Source organism: Cryptotermes secundus, unplaced genomic scaffold (assembly GCF_002891405.2).
Source record: "Cryptotermes secundus unplaced genomic scaffold, Csec_1.0 scaffold1715, whole genome shotgun sequence".
NCBI classification, from domain to species: domain Eukaryota; kingdom Metazoa; phylum Arthropoda; class Insecta; order Blattodea; family Kalotermitidae; genus Cryptotermes; species Cryptotermes secundus.
In genome coordinates, this window is record NW_019731604.1 from 1292 (window position 1) to 18927 (window position 17636).

General features: G+C 36.1%; 1 protein-coding gene across 7 annotated transcripts in view; it reads right to left on the reverse strand.

Annotated features, from left to right (window-relative positions):
• Positions 1–706: 706 nt before the first annotated feature.
• The window catches only part of LOC111867307 (RCC1 and BTB domain-containing protein 1), a gene marked incomplete at its 3' end in the record, with an annotated part of 25506 nt that continues 8576 nt past the window's right edge, over positions 707–17636 (reverse strand). For all 7 annotated transcript variants that reach the window (XM_033752626.1, XM_033752628.1, XM_033752629.1 and 4 more), the window contains 8 exon segments: positions 707–837; positions 4142–4239; positions 5283–5407; positions 8554–8711; positions 10053–10141; positions 12281–12531; positions 15182–15340; positions 15526–15737. In XM_033752626.1, the coding sequence (XP_033608517.1) occupies positions 707–837; positions 4142–4239; positions 5283–5407; positions 8554–8711; positions 10053–10141; positions 12281–12531; positions 15182–15340; positions 15526–15737 (1223 nt within the window).

Consider the following 17636-nt stretch of genomic DNA (forward strand, 5'->3'; position numbering starts at 1 on the left):
ACTGGAGATAACTTTCCAAATAGCTCCTTATTGTTTAATGTGTACTTACTATTAAAACATGTTAAAAATATTGGAAAATTTTCTGTGAGTAGTGAATGACCGTAATGCTTACTTACTATTAAAATATATGTTAAAAATACTGGGGGATTTTCTGGGACCTGTAAAAGAGTAACTTATATGAATGAAGTACTGACAGTATCATTTTCAATTCACAAATTTTCACCTTATGAACAGTTTTCATGGAACAAATTACCATCATAAATTGAAGGATACCTGTATACATCAGCTTGCTGATCATTTAAGAATGCTATGACAGCAATGGGAGCCAGGATAGAGCAGTCAGTATAGCAACTGGCTACAGGCTGCATGATCGAGGGGTCAGAGTTCAAGTCCTGGTGGGGACAAGAATTTTCTCTTCTCCAAGTCGTCCAGACTGGCTCTGGGGTCCACCCAACCTCCTATCCAATAGGTACTGTGGGCTCTTTCCCTGGGAGTAAAGCGGCAGAGCCATGAAGCTGATCACTCACCTCCAACTAGTGCTGAGGCCAAGAAAATGTGGATCTACACATCCACTCTCCCATGCGCTTTCATGGCGTAGTGCTTAATTAGTTAAGCACAGGGACAACTTTACCCTATATGACAGCTACGTGTCACACAACATATTGCTGATAAAATCGATTTTAACACTATCATATCTTATCCTCACCTTAGCTTCATATGCAATGGCTGTAGAGTATAACATTGCAGCATTTTCTATTGTTATTCCGTGTTTTATTATCTGTTCACATCTCCTTTTCAGTGGTATCTCACAGTAAGCATTGGCAAGATCAAGCAATTCTTAAAAAGAAAATGAATACAAATAAATTTAAAATTTCAAGTCAAAAATGAAGTTACATTAAAAGCAGTATTCCTAACAACACAGGAGAAAAAGTAGACGACAGCATCTGGTATTACCAAGCAGTATGTTACAGAAGGCTAGAATTATACACATTTAGGGCCCTCCAGAGCCTCAAAATGTATGAGACAACATGCTATAAAAGTCACTTCAAAACATATATTTGTATAATAATAGTCTATGATGAAAATAAAAGAAAACACATTCAAGATTACAATCTTCTGGGATGTGACTGTGTAGTTTGATAGAGGGGTACCATTGTTTCAGAGGAAATATTGGTACCCATCTACTAAGCTACATGACATCATATCCCAGAAGACCATAATCCTGACATTCATCATCATGAGAATTGCAAATCTCAAAGAAGCATTCAAGTCTTAGACTTAATCCACTTTTGGATGAATGTCCTGAAACTATAAAATCAAATCTTCTAAATATCATTTTAAAATGTACTTTGATATGATACCAGCCAACAGTGAAAAAGGAACAGTGTTACACAACTGCAGGACTTAAATTTTATGAAAAATGCTCTGCAACTAGTTATTGCATGAATTTAACTGCCATTTCAAAATATACATTAGCACAACTAACAAAGAATCCAAATTTATCAGAGCCCTCTGAAAATATGAGAGTCACTAAGCTAGTCAAGAAATTCCCCACCTTTCATGAAGCCCACAAGTTCAATATCAGTTCAGAAGAACCCACCACTAAGACCCTCTTCTGTGTCAGATTAATCCAATTCACATTCTTACACCCTATTTTGGCCAGTAATAGTATCCTCCTAGCTATGCTAGGATCTCCCAACCAGTCTCTTTTCTTATATGCATTTTTCAGAGAATAAAGCTTTACTTTGTCAGAGTCAGAGTTACTTTATGACTGGTGATTTCCCACCAATCAGTTTGTCTTGGTGTCAAGCCCTTTGAGGATCAAGACCAGAGATTTCTTTTAACTGAAACCTTTCCCAAAGATAAACACAGATACAATGAAGTGACCAGAAAATTTAAAGACTAAATAAAAAGAATCAAAGAAGAAACATTTCAGACACACCTTAAAAGCTTACCAGTGACAGCTGACACTGACTATCCATTGTAGAAAACAACAAAACGATTAAAATAACTGACACAATGCATCCCACCTACCAGAAATGCTACAAGTAACACAACCAATCAAATTCATTGCACCGAAAGAAATTCAAAACTTAACCCAAAAAGTTCTCAACCCAAGGAAAACCCTTGGATATGACCTAATTACAGGGAGAATATTGAAGGAAATCCCAAGAAAAGGCATTGTCCATCTAACAACTATATGCAACACAATTATTAGAATGTGATATTTTCCAGGTCAATGGAAAGTCACACAGATCATAATGATTCTGAAACCTGGCAAACTGCTAGAGCAAGCCAGCTCATGAAGTCCAAAGAGCCTACTCCTAATAACGAGGAATTTCTTCAAAAAAGCTATGCTCAAGATATTGTACTCAATACTAGAAGAAAGCCGAATCCTCCGGGACCATCGGTTTTGATTTTGACAGAAACACTCTACCACAGAACAAGTACATTGGCTTACACAGATCAATAAGAGGAGCTTTACCAAAATAAATGCTCTGCAGCATTAACACACATCACACAAGTGTTTCATAAAATATGGCACCCAGGCCTCTTATACAAAATCAGAAAAATCCTTCCCCATGCATATTACAGAATATTAGAATTATATCTAACAGACAGACTCTTTCAAGTAAAATTCAAAGATGAAAACACAGCCTTAAGGAGAGCTAAAGCATGTGAACTGCAAGAAAGTGTCTCAGGACCTGTCCAATATCTTACCCACACAAGTGACCTCCTGACATCAGACAACACAACTGCTACCTTTGCCGATGATACAGTAATTTTAGCCACGCATGAAGAACAAGCAATAGCCTCAATGAGACTCCAAGCCACCATCAATAAGATTGGCAATTGGGCGAAGAAATGGAGAATTAAAATAAATCAAATCCACGCATATTACATCTACCCTACACAACCAAACCTGCCTGACAGTGCAATTGGACAATGTTGATCTACCCCAGAAAAATGAAGGGTAATACCTGGGCATGAATCTCAACAGAAGACTGACATGGGCAAAGCACAATCAAAACCAAAAAGACAAACAAATGCACCAGCTAGTAGGAAGATCAAGCCTATCAAACAGAAAGCAGACTCCTATACAAAGTAGTACTCAAACCCATATGGACCTGTGGAATTCAGCTATGGGGGACAGCTTCCAATTCCAACAATGAAATCCTCCAGCGCTTTCAATCCAAGACTCTCTGATCAATTCTGCAATGCACCTTGGTACATAAACAAGCACAGGATCCATGAAGATCTACAAATGAACACAGTGCTCAGTGAAATGAAAAAGTGGAATACCAAATACTTACGAAAATTAGAAAATCACACTAATGCACTAGCAGTGAACCTACTAGACAACAGCGAAACTACACACAGACTGAAATGATACACCTTCCTGATTCTACCAGACAGACCTGAGTACAAGCATTAAAGTGATACCTAAGTGAACAAAAAAAATGAGTATATGAGTTATGCCACTGGTCATCACTTATTGAACATATACATTTATAGCAGTCTCGGCAGATTATGCACAATAAATGTGTGGATGAAAAACTGAACCCTTGCCGTCATAGTCACTATGTAATGTATTTTACAAACATGCTTGGCCATGTCAAGTGTACATTTCGCACATATAGCCTGTTATTGAAAATTCTTGCTTTTGCAGTATACACAAGTCCTCTGTCAGTCCAGGCTTTGCAAAGAAGATCACGCCTATCATATTTATCTTATGCTACAATGGCACCTTAGTCACTTAAACAGTCATAAGCTTGACCACCACCAAGTTTAGCCTCTTACATTTTCTATGTCTGGTTTCGCCTTTTTTTTATACTGCAAACATGTTCATACTCATGAGTCTGTATTACCTCTACTTGTTGCCTGCACAATTTTGTTATATAATCATATGCATATGTAAGGTTGAAAGCTGTGTGCAAATCGCAGATCAGTGTGCACCTTGGAAAATTTCCGATGGTACACAGAACCTTGTTTTGCTGCAATTTTAAGAGGGACATGCCTGTCGCTACTTCCCAGGCATGTTTGCTTCTTCAGTTTGTGAACTTCTGATTTATTGTGGGTGGGTCTCCCACCCCCACATGCATGCACTTATATAAAAATGGCACACCTCTTGAAAACTCACCGAGAGCACTCTCTGGTGGAAGATTCACTTCATCTGTATACAAATACTGCAGAAACGCATGATATACCACATATGAGAACTGGTCCATTTCAAGAACACTGCAAGAGAGAATCCAGAAATAATGAGAGCAGCTTCAGAAACAGAAATAAAAGTCAAGACAAGCTGCCTGGTAACAAGGAATGAATTTTCATAAAACTGACCTCCACAACAATGACGTGAACTACAGAGTAATAAAACCTGCCTAGAACAGAACAGGGACTGCCAGTAAAGCTGTTTTCAGTGGAAAGGTTACGTTTCCAAGAAAAACTAATGTAAATTACCTCTAATCAATACTAACTGTCGAAATGTAAAGGAGTAACGAGAATTTAACAAAAAATATCTTCATTATTTAATGTTTTGAGTTTAATTCTGTTCTGAACTGTGCTCCCTGGAATTTATCCAAGAAAGAACATTCTTGCCACTAATGGCAACGGATTACACCAAACTGTCGATAAAATTATACACAATTATTTTGACAGACTAAGGAAAAAGAAAAAGGAAGGTAACAAAATGGGTACCCCTCAGAAACAGCATAATGTATATAGTATGTATGTAGCATGGATTCAAACTTGTGATTTGGAACACCAATATATTACTTTAGTACTCCTTTATTTATAAATATAGGCACTTAGGTGAAACCTGTGTTCTGTGCTGGTGGCATAAGCCATAGCTGTTATGCAACTCAACACCACATTTCATGCCCTGCCGAACACCATGTACTCAAGTTAAACAAAGACTTGCCCAAAACATAAAACTGAATTCCTTTGAGATCACATTATAAGCAAGTTTCATTTTATGTTTATACAGGGGACTGCTTGAGTAATGAAAATAATTTAATAAAATATACATTTATGAATATCAGTATGATAATCTTACATGCATGCTTACATGTGTGTTCATTTCAATGTTAACACAGTAAGGAAGCAATGTGTGAAGTGTTACAGTGCTACATCTATTTACCTCCTGCTATCTTCCTCCCAGTGGTCTTGGAACATGGATCGGAAATACTGACACCNTATGCATGCTTACATGTGTGTTTATTTCAATGTTAACACAGTAAGGAAGCAATGTGTGAAGTGTTAACAGTGTTAGATCTATTTACCTCCTGCTGTCTTCCTCCCAGTGGTCTTGGAACATGGATCGGAAATACTGACACCTTATTTTCAGAACAGCCTTGTGTACATGTATTGGTGTTCCTTTAACTGTAATTGTCAAATCACTGCTGCTCTGTAATCAAATATTTCATCTTACAAATATTACTATTCTAAATACAGAGTTTTAGAAGGAAAGAACCAAAGACGAAAATGGTTCTAACCCTTTCTTGACAAGCATTAGGATATACCATGACTACAGTACAAGCATATTCTGTCTATTACACACAACAATTAAAATGTAAGGAATTCTGGATACTATCTGACAAAGTATCATGGACAAAAATAAGTGATCCTGCAGTATGACAATAATTCCAAAGAGCATCTCGATCTCAATTTTGAATGGATATCCCTTCTCTAAGGGTAAAGCTAAAGAAACAGCAGACTAGCAAGGCACAGCATTTGACATGTGATTTATGCTATTTGATACCTAATGCCTAGATTACGTTCTTTCCAATTAAATGCAGCACCACTAGTTTTGATATTACACTAACTTCTTACAAACAATGAAAACGTTCAGATTTTGTAATTACCTATCTTCATTGAGCCCTCTTGCAAAGATTACAGTTGCTCCATTGGTTACGAAATTCTCTTCCTCCTATGGAACCTGACTGTTCGTAACCATGTTTCATAACAGCCTGCTACTGTACCCCCATCCTAAGCCAGACAAATCCAGTCCACACCATCCAGCCTCATTTCTTTAACATCCTTTTACTGTTATCATATCCCCAGTGATCTCTTACTTTCAGGTTTCCCAATTAACATATCATACAAGTTTCTTGTCTCCTGTATGACAACTCTTCATTTTGCTTCGCTTCCCCACTAACATTTAGTGATAGGCACACTCAGGAATTGTGTGTGTCTGTTCCCCCTTGCTGCTAGGTAATGAGGTCTCCTCTTCAACAAGAGGATCAGCCCTTCAGTGCATGCGCTGTGACTGAGCAAAACTAGCAGACCTCCCTGTCCTCCTCTCTCTCAGATGGAGCCTCAATACTTTTTCTGTTGAACGTCTGCATAATACATGGAATTGGATACTTAGTTAACACCCAGAAGACAGAGAAGATAGCCACTGCTAGGAAATGGCCTTCATATTACTGTATATGCACATTCAAGTCCAAATATTTTTTAGCCTATTCTCCCTACTTTGAATAAAATATAAAAGTAGGATTATGAATCACCTTGCTCTGTGTCCGTATGTAATCGCCACTTATTGTTGCTAGGCAATAGCTCAGTAAATATGTTCCCATAGATACAAATACAGAGGAAACAATAGAAAAATTGTTGGATGGATCATTTTCTATATGATGTAGGTGATATCAAAAGGAAACAGGCAAGTAGTTCTTCCCAGAACTTCTTGTTCAAAATACTGTCTTCGGTATCTGGTTGCTTTGAAACAGCAAGTCAAGGAAGATTACTGAAATGCATATGTTAGTCTGGTCTTCTGTTTCATGTACTTCAGTTTACTAAAGTTACCTCACAGAGGTATGTTTGTTAAAAAAATATTATATAATTATTTTATCACAAGATCATAATGGTTACTGTTTCTGTGGAGTAACTCCAAAATTCAGAGTCAGGGCCTGTTTTGAGTTTTGCCCGAACACTCCTTGCATTTGGGTGTTCTCTCGAAAGATGACAAGTTCATGTTTTATGCACTTCACTTCAGAACCAGGGTCATATAATTCCGAATAGCTATCATCGATGGACTTTCAATAAGGTGTAAAGGATCTTGAAATCTTCAGAAGTTTCCAAAAACATAATTATGAATAATTATGAATTATAATTCATCTTGTCTTGAAATCTGATCAGCAACTCTGTAAAACACTTCACATCAATAATTTCTTCTGTATTTGCATTAATGACATGAGCTGCAGAAAACGTGTAAAATCCCAAATTTCAGTTTCTTTTATGAACATTCTAATTTTATTTTCAGATGAAAGTACTATGCTAGTCAATTCAGTAATAATTTTTTCTCCTGATACCATTCATTCTCACTTAACTCCGCATTGCCTGGGTGTCATATCAACACTGTGCAGTTTCTTTTATACCTTGCTTTACCTCTACAGGAATAATATAATATAAAATTAAAGACACTAATTAATGTAGATAATTTGGTGCAATTAAATAATTCAAATTTCAGGGAGAAAGAAAGTTAGGAACAGGCTGGAACAGAGGACATGAGACTATTCAAGAGTGCTAATGGCTGCAACACAACATCACAGCAATGAAATCAGTCAGATCTACTGATTCAGTTAACGTCATATTAATCACATTTACTTTCACAGACACAAGTAGCGATTTCAACACAGACAATGTTCATTAACTTTAAATTCTGACATCATAAATTCAATTATTAACTTAAATTAAAACTATTACATACATTTATTATACTTCAGCTACTCATATGTATAATATTTAGAAGTTAAACTGTACAAATTAAATCTTTTCAACTTAATTTCACTTATAATTTAGACTACAGAGCACGCATATCACACATCCACATGGTGCCAGTATTTGACACAGTATTTTTTTTATAATTTTGAATGCACAGCATGCATGACACACACATCTATACTGTTCAGAGGTTCAACATGAAGCACACTTCACTTCAGAGCTCTGTCTGCTACCTGCTTCATTCTGGTTTCTTGCCTGACTTATTTTACAACCCTAAGATGGAGGTGACATGTCCCTCTTAAACATCATCTTACTTTCACCCAACCACATGGCTTTATAACCCTGAAGACAGAACTGTTCATAACCACTGGTGGAAACCTCAAATCCTGCACAGTGTTCCTCAATGGGAAGGCTAGTCTTTGATATGATCAATGATTCAAGAAGCTGTATTGGTTCTGCTTGCTATCTGTGTCACGCTGGTTTCCAACTTGGCTTATTCTTTGACCCTGAACATAGAAGTGACATGTTCCCCTGAAACATCTGTCGACTTTCAACAGACTATGCGGCGTTATATCTCAAAAGATATAATCTCTTCATAACCACCACTGCAAGAACCTTAAATCCTACTTTCCTTGTGTTTTCACAGTGTGTTGCTTAAGCAAAGTATTAACTTTTACTTCTACCAAATACAGAAAGGTTTAGGATAAAAAAACGAGTACATACATTACCAAAAGTGCATGGAAGACATCATGCAATCTTTGACTTTTAACAATTAACCTCCTACTGATCCACTCAAGTTCTGAACCACTGCAACATAGAAATTTTACTTACTGGATTATCAAAGGCAGTTTTCAAACTATCTGTTACTTTTTCACCAGAATCCAAGTCTACTCCCATCGGTTTCCACATTACACTTGGCGTTGCGAAACATGCAAACACATCATGTAAAGATGTAAATGGAGTTTCTGTTGGACTTTTTACATTCTGACCTGAAATTTTATAATCATAGAAAAGCACCCATTTAAAACAAAGAGAAAGCAGATACCTGTACATATAAGAACCACAAGATTTTTCATGTAGAAAATGTCAGAAATTATAGCTGTCTTCATAAGCTTCTGCCTATTTTTAGTTTGCAGAATGTGGTTTCAAACACATTAACACAATAAAAAATAATCAGTAGACTGATGACAGAGAGACCACCTTTCAAATCTGTTATGCCAATAATAGAATTACAAAACTCAGGAAGGATTTACAGTATACGACACTACCACTGTAGTTTCACGCTACAATTACATAAGAGAATACTATACAATCACCTTTATAAAACTTGCTGACTACACAATATTACAACTATTAACATAATTACTTGTGACTAACAATGGCATGCAAGTATATATCATCTTACATGTTCCGAAGCAGCCACAAAAGTGACACTGCAACTCCTATAATTCATAATTCTAACAAGGATCCAAAAATAAAACATGGTACAAAATATGGCATAACATTACACACCAAAGGAACCACCACAAGTTCACACTTTCCTGTTTCTTACAATCTGTATTAAAGATAGTGGTGGTACAAACTTGTAAGCCGGAACCTATAGTAGTGTTATTTAATGCAGGGTCCTGAAATTATGTATGATAATACAGCTTCAACAATAAGTAATCTGTGTTAAGCTGAATGTTTGTTTGCAGAATATGGAAGAACTAGAAAGTCATGCAAAGATATTCATTTAGGTTTCAGCTTGAAAGCAATAAATAGTGAAAAACTGGAGTTATAAATATGAAATTTGTTATGATACTAGATTATAAACTTACAGACAGTTTTTCACACACAATCTTTTAGGTAAGTCAGTACTAACATGGTAATGATGTAAACCCCTGAGATTTCATTTGACAACTTTAATTAGTTTCTGTAACATGATAAGTTCTTCTCATAGGGAAAACATTACTATTTATGTACTGTACTTATAAGTGGAAGCTAAGAGAATCACTCAGTCCAGCAGGACTTGATCCTATGACCACATACAATCTTAATATCCTAGCCCACCCACTGCATTACATTGCTTGACCATGAACTCAGTCACATTATCTAAATATATCAACAAGATTTGTACAACTAACTCCATGGAATAGGATCAGAATTGAGAAACTAATAGTCATTCTGCAGTCAATAAATTCCCCATCCAAAAATTCATTATGTTTACATGAGCCTTCCACTGGACCCTACCCTAAGCCATTACTTCACACCATATATCTTTATTATCCATTTTAATATTATTCTCCCATAACATAAACTACACTCTTTCCATATTAGTGAAATTATCTTACCTCTGCATTGCCCCCACATATACACTTTCGAATTCTGTGTCATGGCAGTTGATATGTGATTATAGTGAGTTGCTGCTACATCTACAATCCTGGAATAACAAAGAGTTACAAGCTTTCTTTTTATCTAACACACATAAAACTGTGACATTCATTGCATCGTCGGGCCAATTTTAATTTAATGAATACAGAAAAAATTAGAGAATTATTTAAATGAGGAAACCGCCTACAAAATGCACCAAAAAATGTTCTAATTTTCTTGGGTCAATTAATAATATTATTTCACAGTGTACAATAATGGTTATTGTTGATGCACCATTTATATTGTTAAAAAGACACCAAAGTCGTTTCTGACAGACCATGTGAATGCAGTTTCTGCAACACCCAACAAAGAGTGAATAGTGTGAATTAGACATGAAAAAAGTTTAAATTACAAAATATACACAGATGTCAATGCATATTTGATTTAGTTCAAGTTTAGGTTTTCAATCAACCCTCCGAAGGAGGGAATTTAATTACCAGGCTATAGCATGATGTGGAAGAAACTTTTAAGGGTATTTACATTTTAATCAACCAAGAGTAAAAATTTCCTGTACTCTGAAATGAAATTTGGAATATAAATTCTCTACATACTCTAGATCATAAATACTATCACATGTTTATGGGTATGACTAATAAGAAGGGTTTTGGATTGGATGATTTGATTTATTAACATCTTGTACAATCGCTTGTAATCACAATAAATTACAATAACTAATAATAAATGACTGCCTAGGGCTTGCTCCATTCTGACTGGACTGTGATGACTGGCTCCCTCTATTCTGTTCTGAGCTCATCTGACTGGCTCCTGTTATATAATGTCAGGGAAGACCAACATCTTCAACACCATATCCAAGGAAATGTTTGTTGATCACCTGTATCCACAGAAACATCATCCCATAATGGGTTAGTTTCCAAGAATCCATCTCCACAGAAACGTCCCATAATGAGTTGGTTTCCTAGAATTCATCTCCACATAAACCACATTGGCCGACCTGTTCCCTAGCAATGGGTATACATGTCACAATATGCATTTTACATTTCCTCAGATATTCTTGTTTGTGTGGTACTCCTCGAAACACCCATCCACATTCAAAGCAATATCACAGTCATGACAATAATAAACAGTCTCTTTTCTTCTGTCATGCATGTTGCAGACCATATAATATCTCATAAACTTTGATTTCATTTCTGTAGATGGAAGTCTTCTATGAAAATGCTGTTCTGTCGGTCTCTTCACACTATTATCACCATGTTGACCTAGCACTTCACATAAAATGCTTCAATAGCAACCTTTATCAACTTTCTGCCCTACTGTTTTACTATATATGGTGAGGGAACTAGGAATTGTGGTGTTGAGGAGTTGTCTGAATAGATTCACATACAACTCATTCATTCTCTTTCACCCACAAGGTACATCTGCAGCAGCTGATCTTCCTTATCAGTACAAACTATTGGTTACAGTAATGAATCATACACACAAGTATCTGTTTTCCTTTCCCCTTTTTCATTATGGCCTGGACTTCTGACTTCATGGTAAATTGACATAATGGTCACATTCGTCCTGTCATTCCACTTTATGACATCATGCCTGACTTCACTTTAAAGCATGGGCACCAAATCAGCATCAATTTGTTCTCAAAATAGAACTAAAATGGAACTTTTGAAAACAAATATGTTTACTTAATCATGGAGCCACTTGCCAGGCAGTGAGTGCAATGTTACCACCAACTGTCCTTTAAAGAGTTCTATTTTTCTGGTGCCCACATCTTCAGGAAAAAATAAAGTCCAGGTTAACCTTGAACCACAAAGTCCCTGCCTTCATGGGATTCATTACTATGTTCACAAAATCCTGACAATGGACCCCATCTATAGCCCTGTCTGTTTGTTTCTTCCCTTCAAGTTTTTCCAACCAAAATGTTATTTGCACTTCTCATTTCCCCCATATGTACCGCACTGATCTCACCCTCCTTGTAATTGTTAAACTATGGAGCTCATCATTATCTAATTATCTTTATACTCCTGTTTCTTCATCTTTCTTAGAAGCACATAAAATGAGTCAAGTGAACAAGCCAGTATTAAGTGACAGAACATAAGACTGTCCACATACAACACTCTCCTGTTTGTAACAATCAAAATTCTGGCCCTCAGAATAAAAGTATTTCACAATATAAATATTACAAATGACAAACCTGCCGATTTCTGATGCCACATGAACTGGTGCTGAAACATTAGATCTGTTTCCAGTTCCAAGCTGTCCATAAGTATTTGCTCCCCACACATACAGTGCACCAACGTCAGAAAGGGCCATTGTATGGGCATAGCCACAAACAACTTTTGTTATAACTATACCTTGGAGGTTAAGCACTCGGCAAGGATTCAGCTGGTTCACGTTGTTTCCCAAACCAAGCTGCCCATTCCCATTGAAGCCCCAACCATACACCTGCACAATATATCAAGAGAATAACACAGTGATGAACACTTATACCTCAGTGGTTTTGTGTTGAACACTGTGACTTCAAACTGCATGTATGTCATGTTCATTGGAAACTCAGATTTTATATAAAAATATTGGATCCAACAATATATGTTTCATACTGGAAAGTTCATCAAAACTGATTTAGTATCTGGTGCTTGTTTCTTCAGAAATATAAAACAGAATTCTATAACAAAAGTTTCTCTTTCATTTTATTTTATTTCATTTCATTTATTCACCTTCCATAAATCCTGTCGAGAGTACATTCTCATGCGGATGTGGAGATCGTCCTTGTTACAGTTACAACTAAGGATTACAGTTGTCATCCAATAGCATGCAGATTTGTATAAATACTGATAAACATGTACAATATAATAAATAAGTTTATTTTAGTCTTAAAAGTAATGGCAAATCTTATACAATTTATACAGTTTTATGCAAGTCTATTAATTAAAAATTCAATAGTTAAAACATAATGTCATTAATGAGTTTTGTACAACATACATCAATTATATAATAAATTAAAATAAAGACTAGTATACAGTAATATAAAAACTGTGTATGTCTAAAATAAGCATCTAAAAACCAAAACACAGACTGACAACCTTGTCTTCTTTTAATTGTAAAGCAAGAAAACTACTCGCACCTTAAAAAGATTTATAACCAAAATATTCCTGTAAAGAATAAAAAGAATGTAAATATAAAAATTGTTTTAATTGACCTTAAAACTCTTAGTATCACTCAATATAGCCTTAGTATATTGTGGTGGATTATTACAGACCTTTGTTCCTAAACAGTAAACTCCCTTTTGGTATTTACTCAAATTTACAAGAGGCTGATGGAGATTATTTTGCTGTCTGGTATTTATTGTATGAATCTCTGAATTTACTACGAATTTGTTTCTATTTTTTATCACAAAGAGCATAAGAGATAGTATGTACTGAGATGTCAGAGGTAAGATTTCTAATTCTCTAAATAAGTTTCTGCACGAATCCCTCCTTCTGTGTCCCAACATAATTCTAATTATATTCTTGTGCATTCTAAAAATTTTTATACTTTGGGGTGAGTTACCCCCACAAGGGTAAATCATACTTTATAATAAAATTAAAATAAGAGTGATAAACCACTTTTAAGGTATTTACGGACGTGCATGGTTTAAGCGATCTTATTATGTAGCAGACTGCACTTAGTTTAGATTCCAGCTCATTTTATCATCATCATTCATTCATTTATTCATTCATTCATTCATTCATTCATTTATTTCACTTTCTAATTGATCCTGATACAGGCATAATACAAGCCATAGGATATAGAATGAGTCACAAGATAATCAATCATCAATGAATATTCCAAGAAATTTAATATTGGATATAGATGTAATGTGTTTTTTATCATATACAATCTTTATTTCAGATTTAGGATTTTTATTTCTAGCTGTAAATTGAATGTAGTGGGTTTTGTTAAAATTTGCAGAAAGTTTGTTTACTTTTAACCATTCATTTATACTACGAAAAGCATTATTTATATTTACACAGAGATCACCACTGTTTGAACTTTTAACTAACAAACTAGTGTCATCTGCAAATAATATAGGTACAGTTTTATCATTTACAGTTTTGGGTAAATTGTTTATATAAATGAGAAATAACAATGGACCCAGAATTGAACCTTGCAGGACACCATCTTATTAAGGGCTATAACTTGTATCAGAACGCTTGGGCCTTTATGTACATTCTGTAGATACAGCATGTTACCTCTCTCAATACATAAACACTGAACGGAAGCTCTGAAATTATACAATCTTGGGTTACCATATAATCAAATTGTTGAACACTGCATGAGCACAAATTACATAGCAGGTCACAAATGGGTAAGCAGCTGTTCATTTCTAATAAGAAATGGCTTTCTCTGGAATCAGTCTATAACAAATATTAATATTTGCAGTTTACTGCTGATTTCAATGGGTTGTATTTGAGTAAACTCCATCTGCACATGATTCCTCTTAATTTCAAGCACATTCAGGGACAAAATAATATGACTGATTGTAATCCATATGACTGATGCCATTAGTCATCCCAGTAATAGACCCTACTACAAAATAAACTGGAATATATTGGAAATGTATTTTCACAGAAGACCTATACAGAATGGCATTTAACTTATTTTAACCAGTCAGATGAGACTGTTAAATACCTTTCCAATGACATTGGTGATATCAGTGTTTCTTGAACATAAATTGCTTTATTACTGTAATGTGTAGAATCAATTACATACTCCTACCATGTCTTTAATGAGTGATGCAATGTTTGTACATTGTTTCTGAAGGCAACAAATGTCCTAAATATGCAAAAATCACCAATCCTTCATTATAACAAACATCTGAACTTCACTATGCCTTCTAAATAATTCCGTTCTAAGTTGTACTTGTGTTTATTCTAAAAAAGAATTTTCTTTCTCTGGCATCAGCCCATAACAAATAGGATTCCTGTACACATACTGTCAGTTTACAGTTTTTTAAATGGGCCATTCTTTACTTCTAACTAAATTGGAAACTCTTTACTTCTTCAGTCCTTATGGACCATCTTTATCACTAATTACAAATGGAAAAATTACATACTTCACCATTTTCTAATACGGCCACTGATGATGTCTGGCCACAAGCTATGGATATGGCTCTCTTTGTTCCAATAATAGAATTTACTTTTCTTGGAATACTCTGATTGGTGCTCATTCCTGAACCTACCTGTCCACAGTTATTCTGACCCCATGCATAAACCTGGAGACAAGAAGCATAAGTCATAAGTACTCAAATATAACCTTAATGTTTCACTTTATCAACATTTTTATACTTTTCAGTACATGGCCCTACTGACATTGCAGTCTTCTGTGTTATAACAGTGTCTAATCTTACACACACAATTTTTAGTTCTTATCATAACATTCAGTGGAATAGAACAATACCTCTCCATCTCTTGTTAAAGCCAGTGAATGGTGACTTCCACATGCCACTTCTATCACTTCTTTACCAAACAAATTTGGACCAATTACTGTTGGAGATAAACACTGATTTGAAGAACCATTTCCAAGTTCACAGTACCCATTATGGCCCCAAGAATATGTATCTCCTGTTTCTGTGAAGGCTATCACATGTGGGCCACTACCATATGCAAAACCTGAAAAAAAAATTGTGTATATATATATATATACATGAAATAAGCAGTTACATCTTGCAAAATTCTCTTTCCTCTCCCCAGAGATTAAGTGTTCTGTATTCTAGACTCGATTATGAGCCTCTCAATCTCTTCCTCTGTCTTCCCATATCTCTTTTGCTACATACTTCATAAATAATTTGTTTCGGAATGTGGATTCCATCCACTCTTTGGCAAGCTTGTTCTTCAACCCTGAAAACAGATGCATGTTCTTCTGAAATATCCGTTGACTTTCACTGGACCATACGGCATTATACTCTATAAAACAAAGCCTTTCATAATCACCACTGTAAGAACCTCAAATCCTTCTTTCCATTAATCTCGATTGCAAACTTATATGTAAAATGTTATAGCTTCTGCAAATTTAAATGCAACTCACTACTAAAAGGGACAGTGATAATCTCTATACCCAGGTCTTAAGCTATATAGTATTAAAACCATGGTCTCTACAACAAACTCCATGGTTTCAGTCTGCAAGCAACCGAGTGACTGCTGCTGGTTGGCGAAGTTAGTTCCAAATGCTCAAAAAGACCATCATTAACACTGACAATAATCTACAACCGAAGCAGTTTCTTACCAAGGAATCTGTGTCAGTGATTTTCCCAACAAGTTCTTTAAACATCATAAAAATTATCATGTTATTTTGGAACAACCATTTACAAGATTACATATTTGTGTACATAATTTTGTAATTTGATGTTGATATACTCAGAATCAACAGTCCTTCGTTCTGCTCATTTTAAAGACTCATCTGCTGCTGATAATTAAATAAGACAGTAAGGTGATTGGCCATAGCTGGGAAACCAGGGAACAATTCCCCAATTCCTGGCAGAGACTTTTCTCTTTTCCATCACATCCAGACTGACCCTGAGGCCCACCCAGTCTCCTCTCTAGTGAGCAGTGGAGTTCTTTCCCTGAGAGTAAAGCAACTGTAATGTGAAACTGACAACTAAACAACAAAGACCACTGAGGCGGAAGTAACTGTGACCTTAAGGTCACATGTTACAGGTAGTAATAGCGGCCTCCGTAGTCTAGAGGTAACGTTCCCACCTCATGACTCGTAGTACGCGGGTTCAAATACCCGGCGGAGGTTGTCAAATTTTTAAGGGCGGAAAAATTAAGGGAACAAGTCCTCCAGGAGGGACTTTAAGCCGTGGGTCCCGTGTCGTAGCTTTACGGCATGTAAAAGAACCTCATATCTCCAAAGGAGGTCACTGAGCCAAAATTGCGGACGTTTCCCGCCCAACAGCAGTCTCTAATACCTCTGGTAGATGGGGGAAGCATTATAGATACTTCTCAGCCAGTAGAGCCGGTCTCGCTGGCTGGGCGGGACTGATGGTAAATACCAATACCGGTAGGATATAGAGACTGGTAGAAATCATAGAAGGAAGCACAATGGACCAATACACGTCTAAGTGCATGGGGAAATCCACCCTCTCCAAATAACTAACTAACTAACTAGAGGTAGTAATGATGCCATCCTCTATGAGGTTGGCAGACATATAAGTTTTACTACATGAAAACCTATCACCCTTACATGTTTCAGTCCTTATGGACCATCTTTGGAGGGAACATCATCAAATAAAAGCATTTTTCAAATCAGTACTATTATTTATGTAAGTTTTGAGGTTTTCACGGTGACAACTATGAAGAAAGCCATCTTCTGGGATCTGGCGCCATGTGTTCTTTATTTTAGCTGATGTTTCGGAGGAACATATCGCCTCCATCTTCAGGGCTGGTGAATTGGCTTGCAAATGCAGAGAGCAGTAGCTGTAATGATTAGGAAGTGAAAAGTGCTGCTTTATATAGGAAGTAGGCAGGGGGGTGGTTAGGGAGAGGGGACCAATGGGAGCAGTGAAGAGC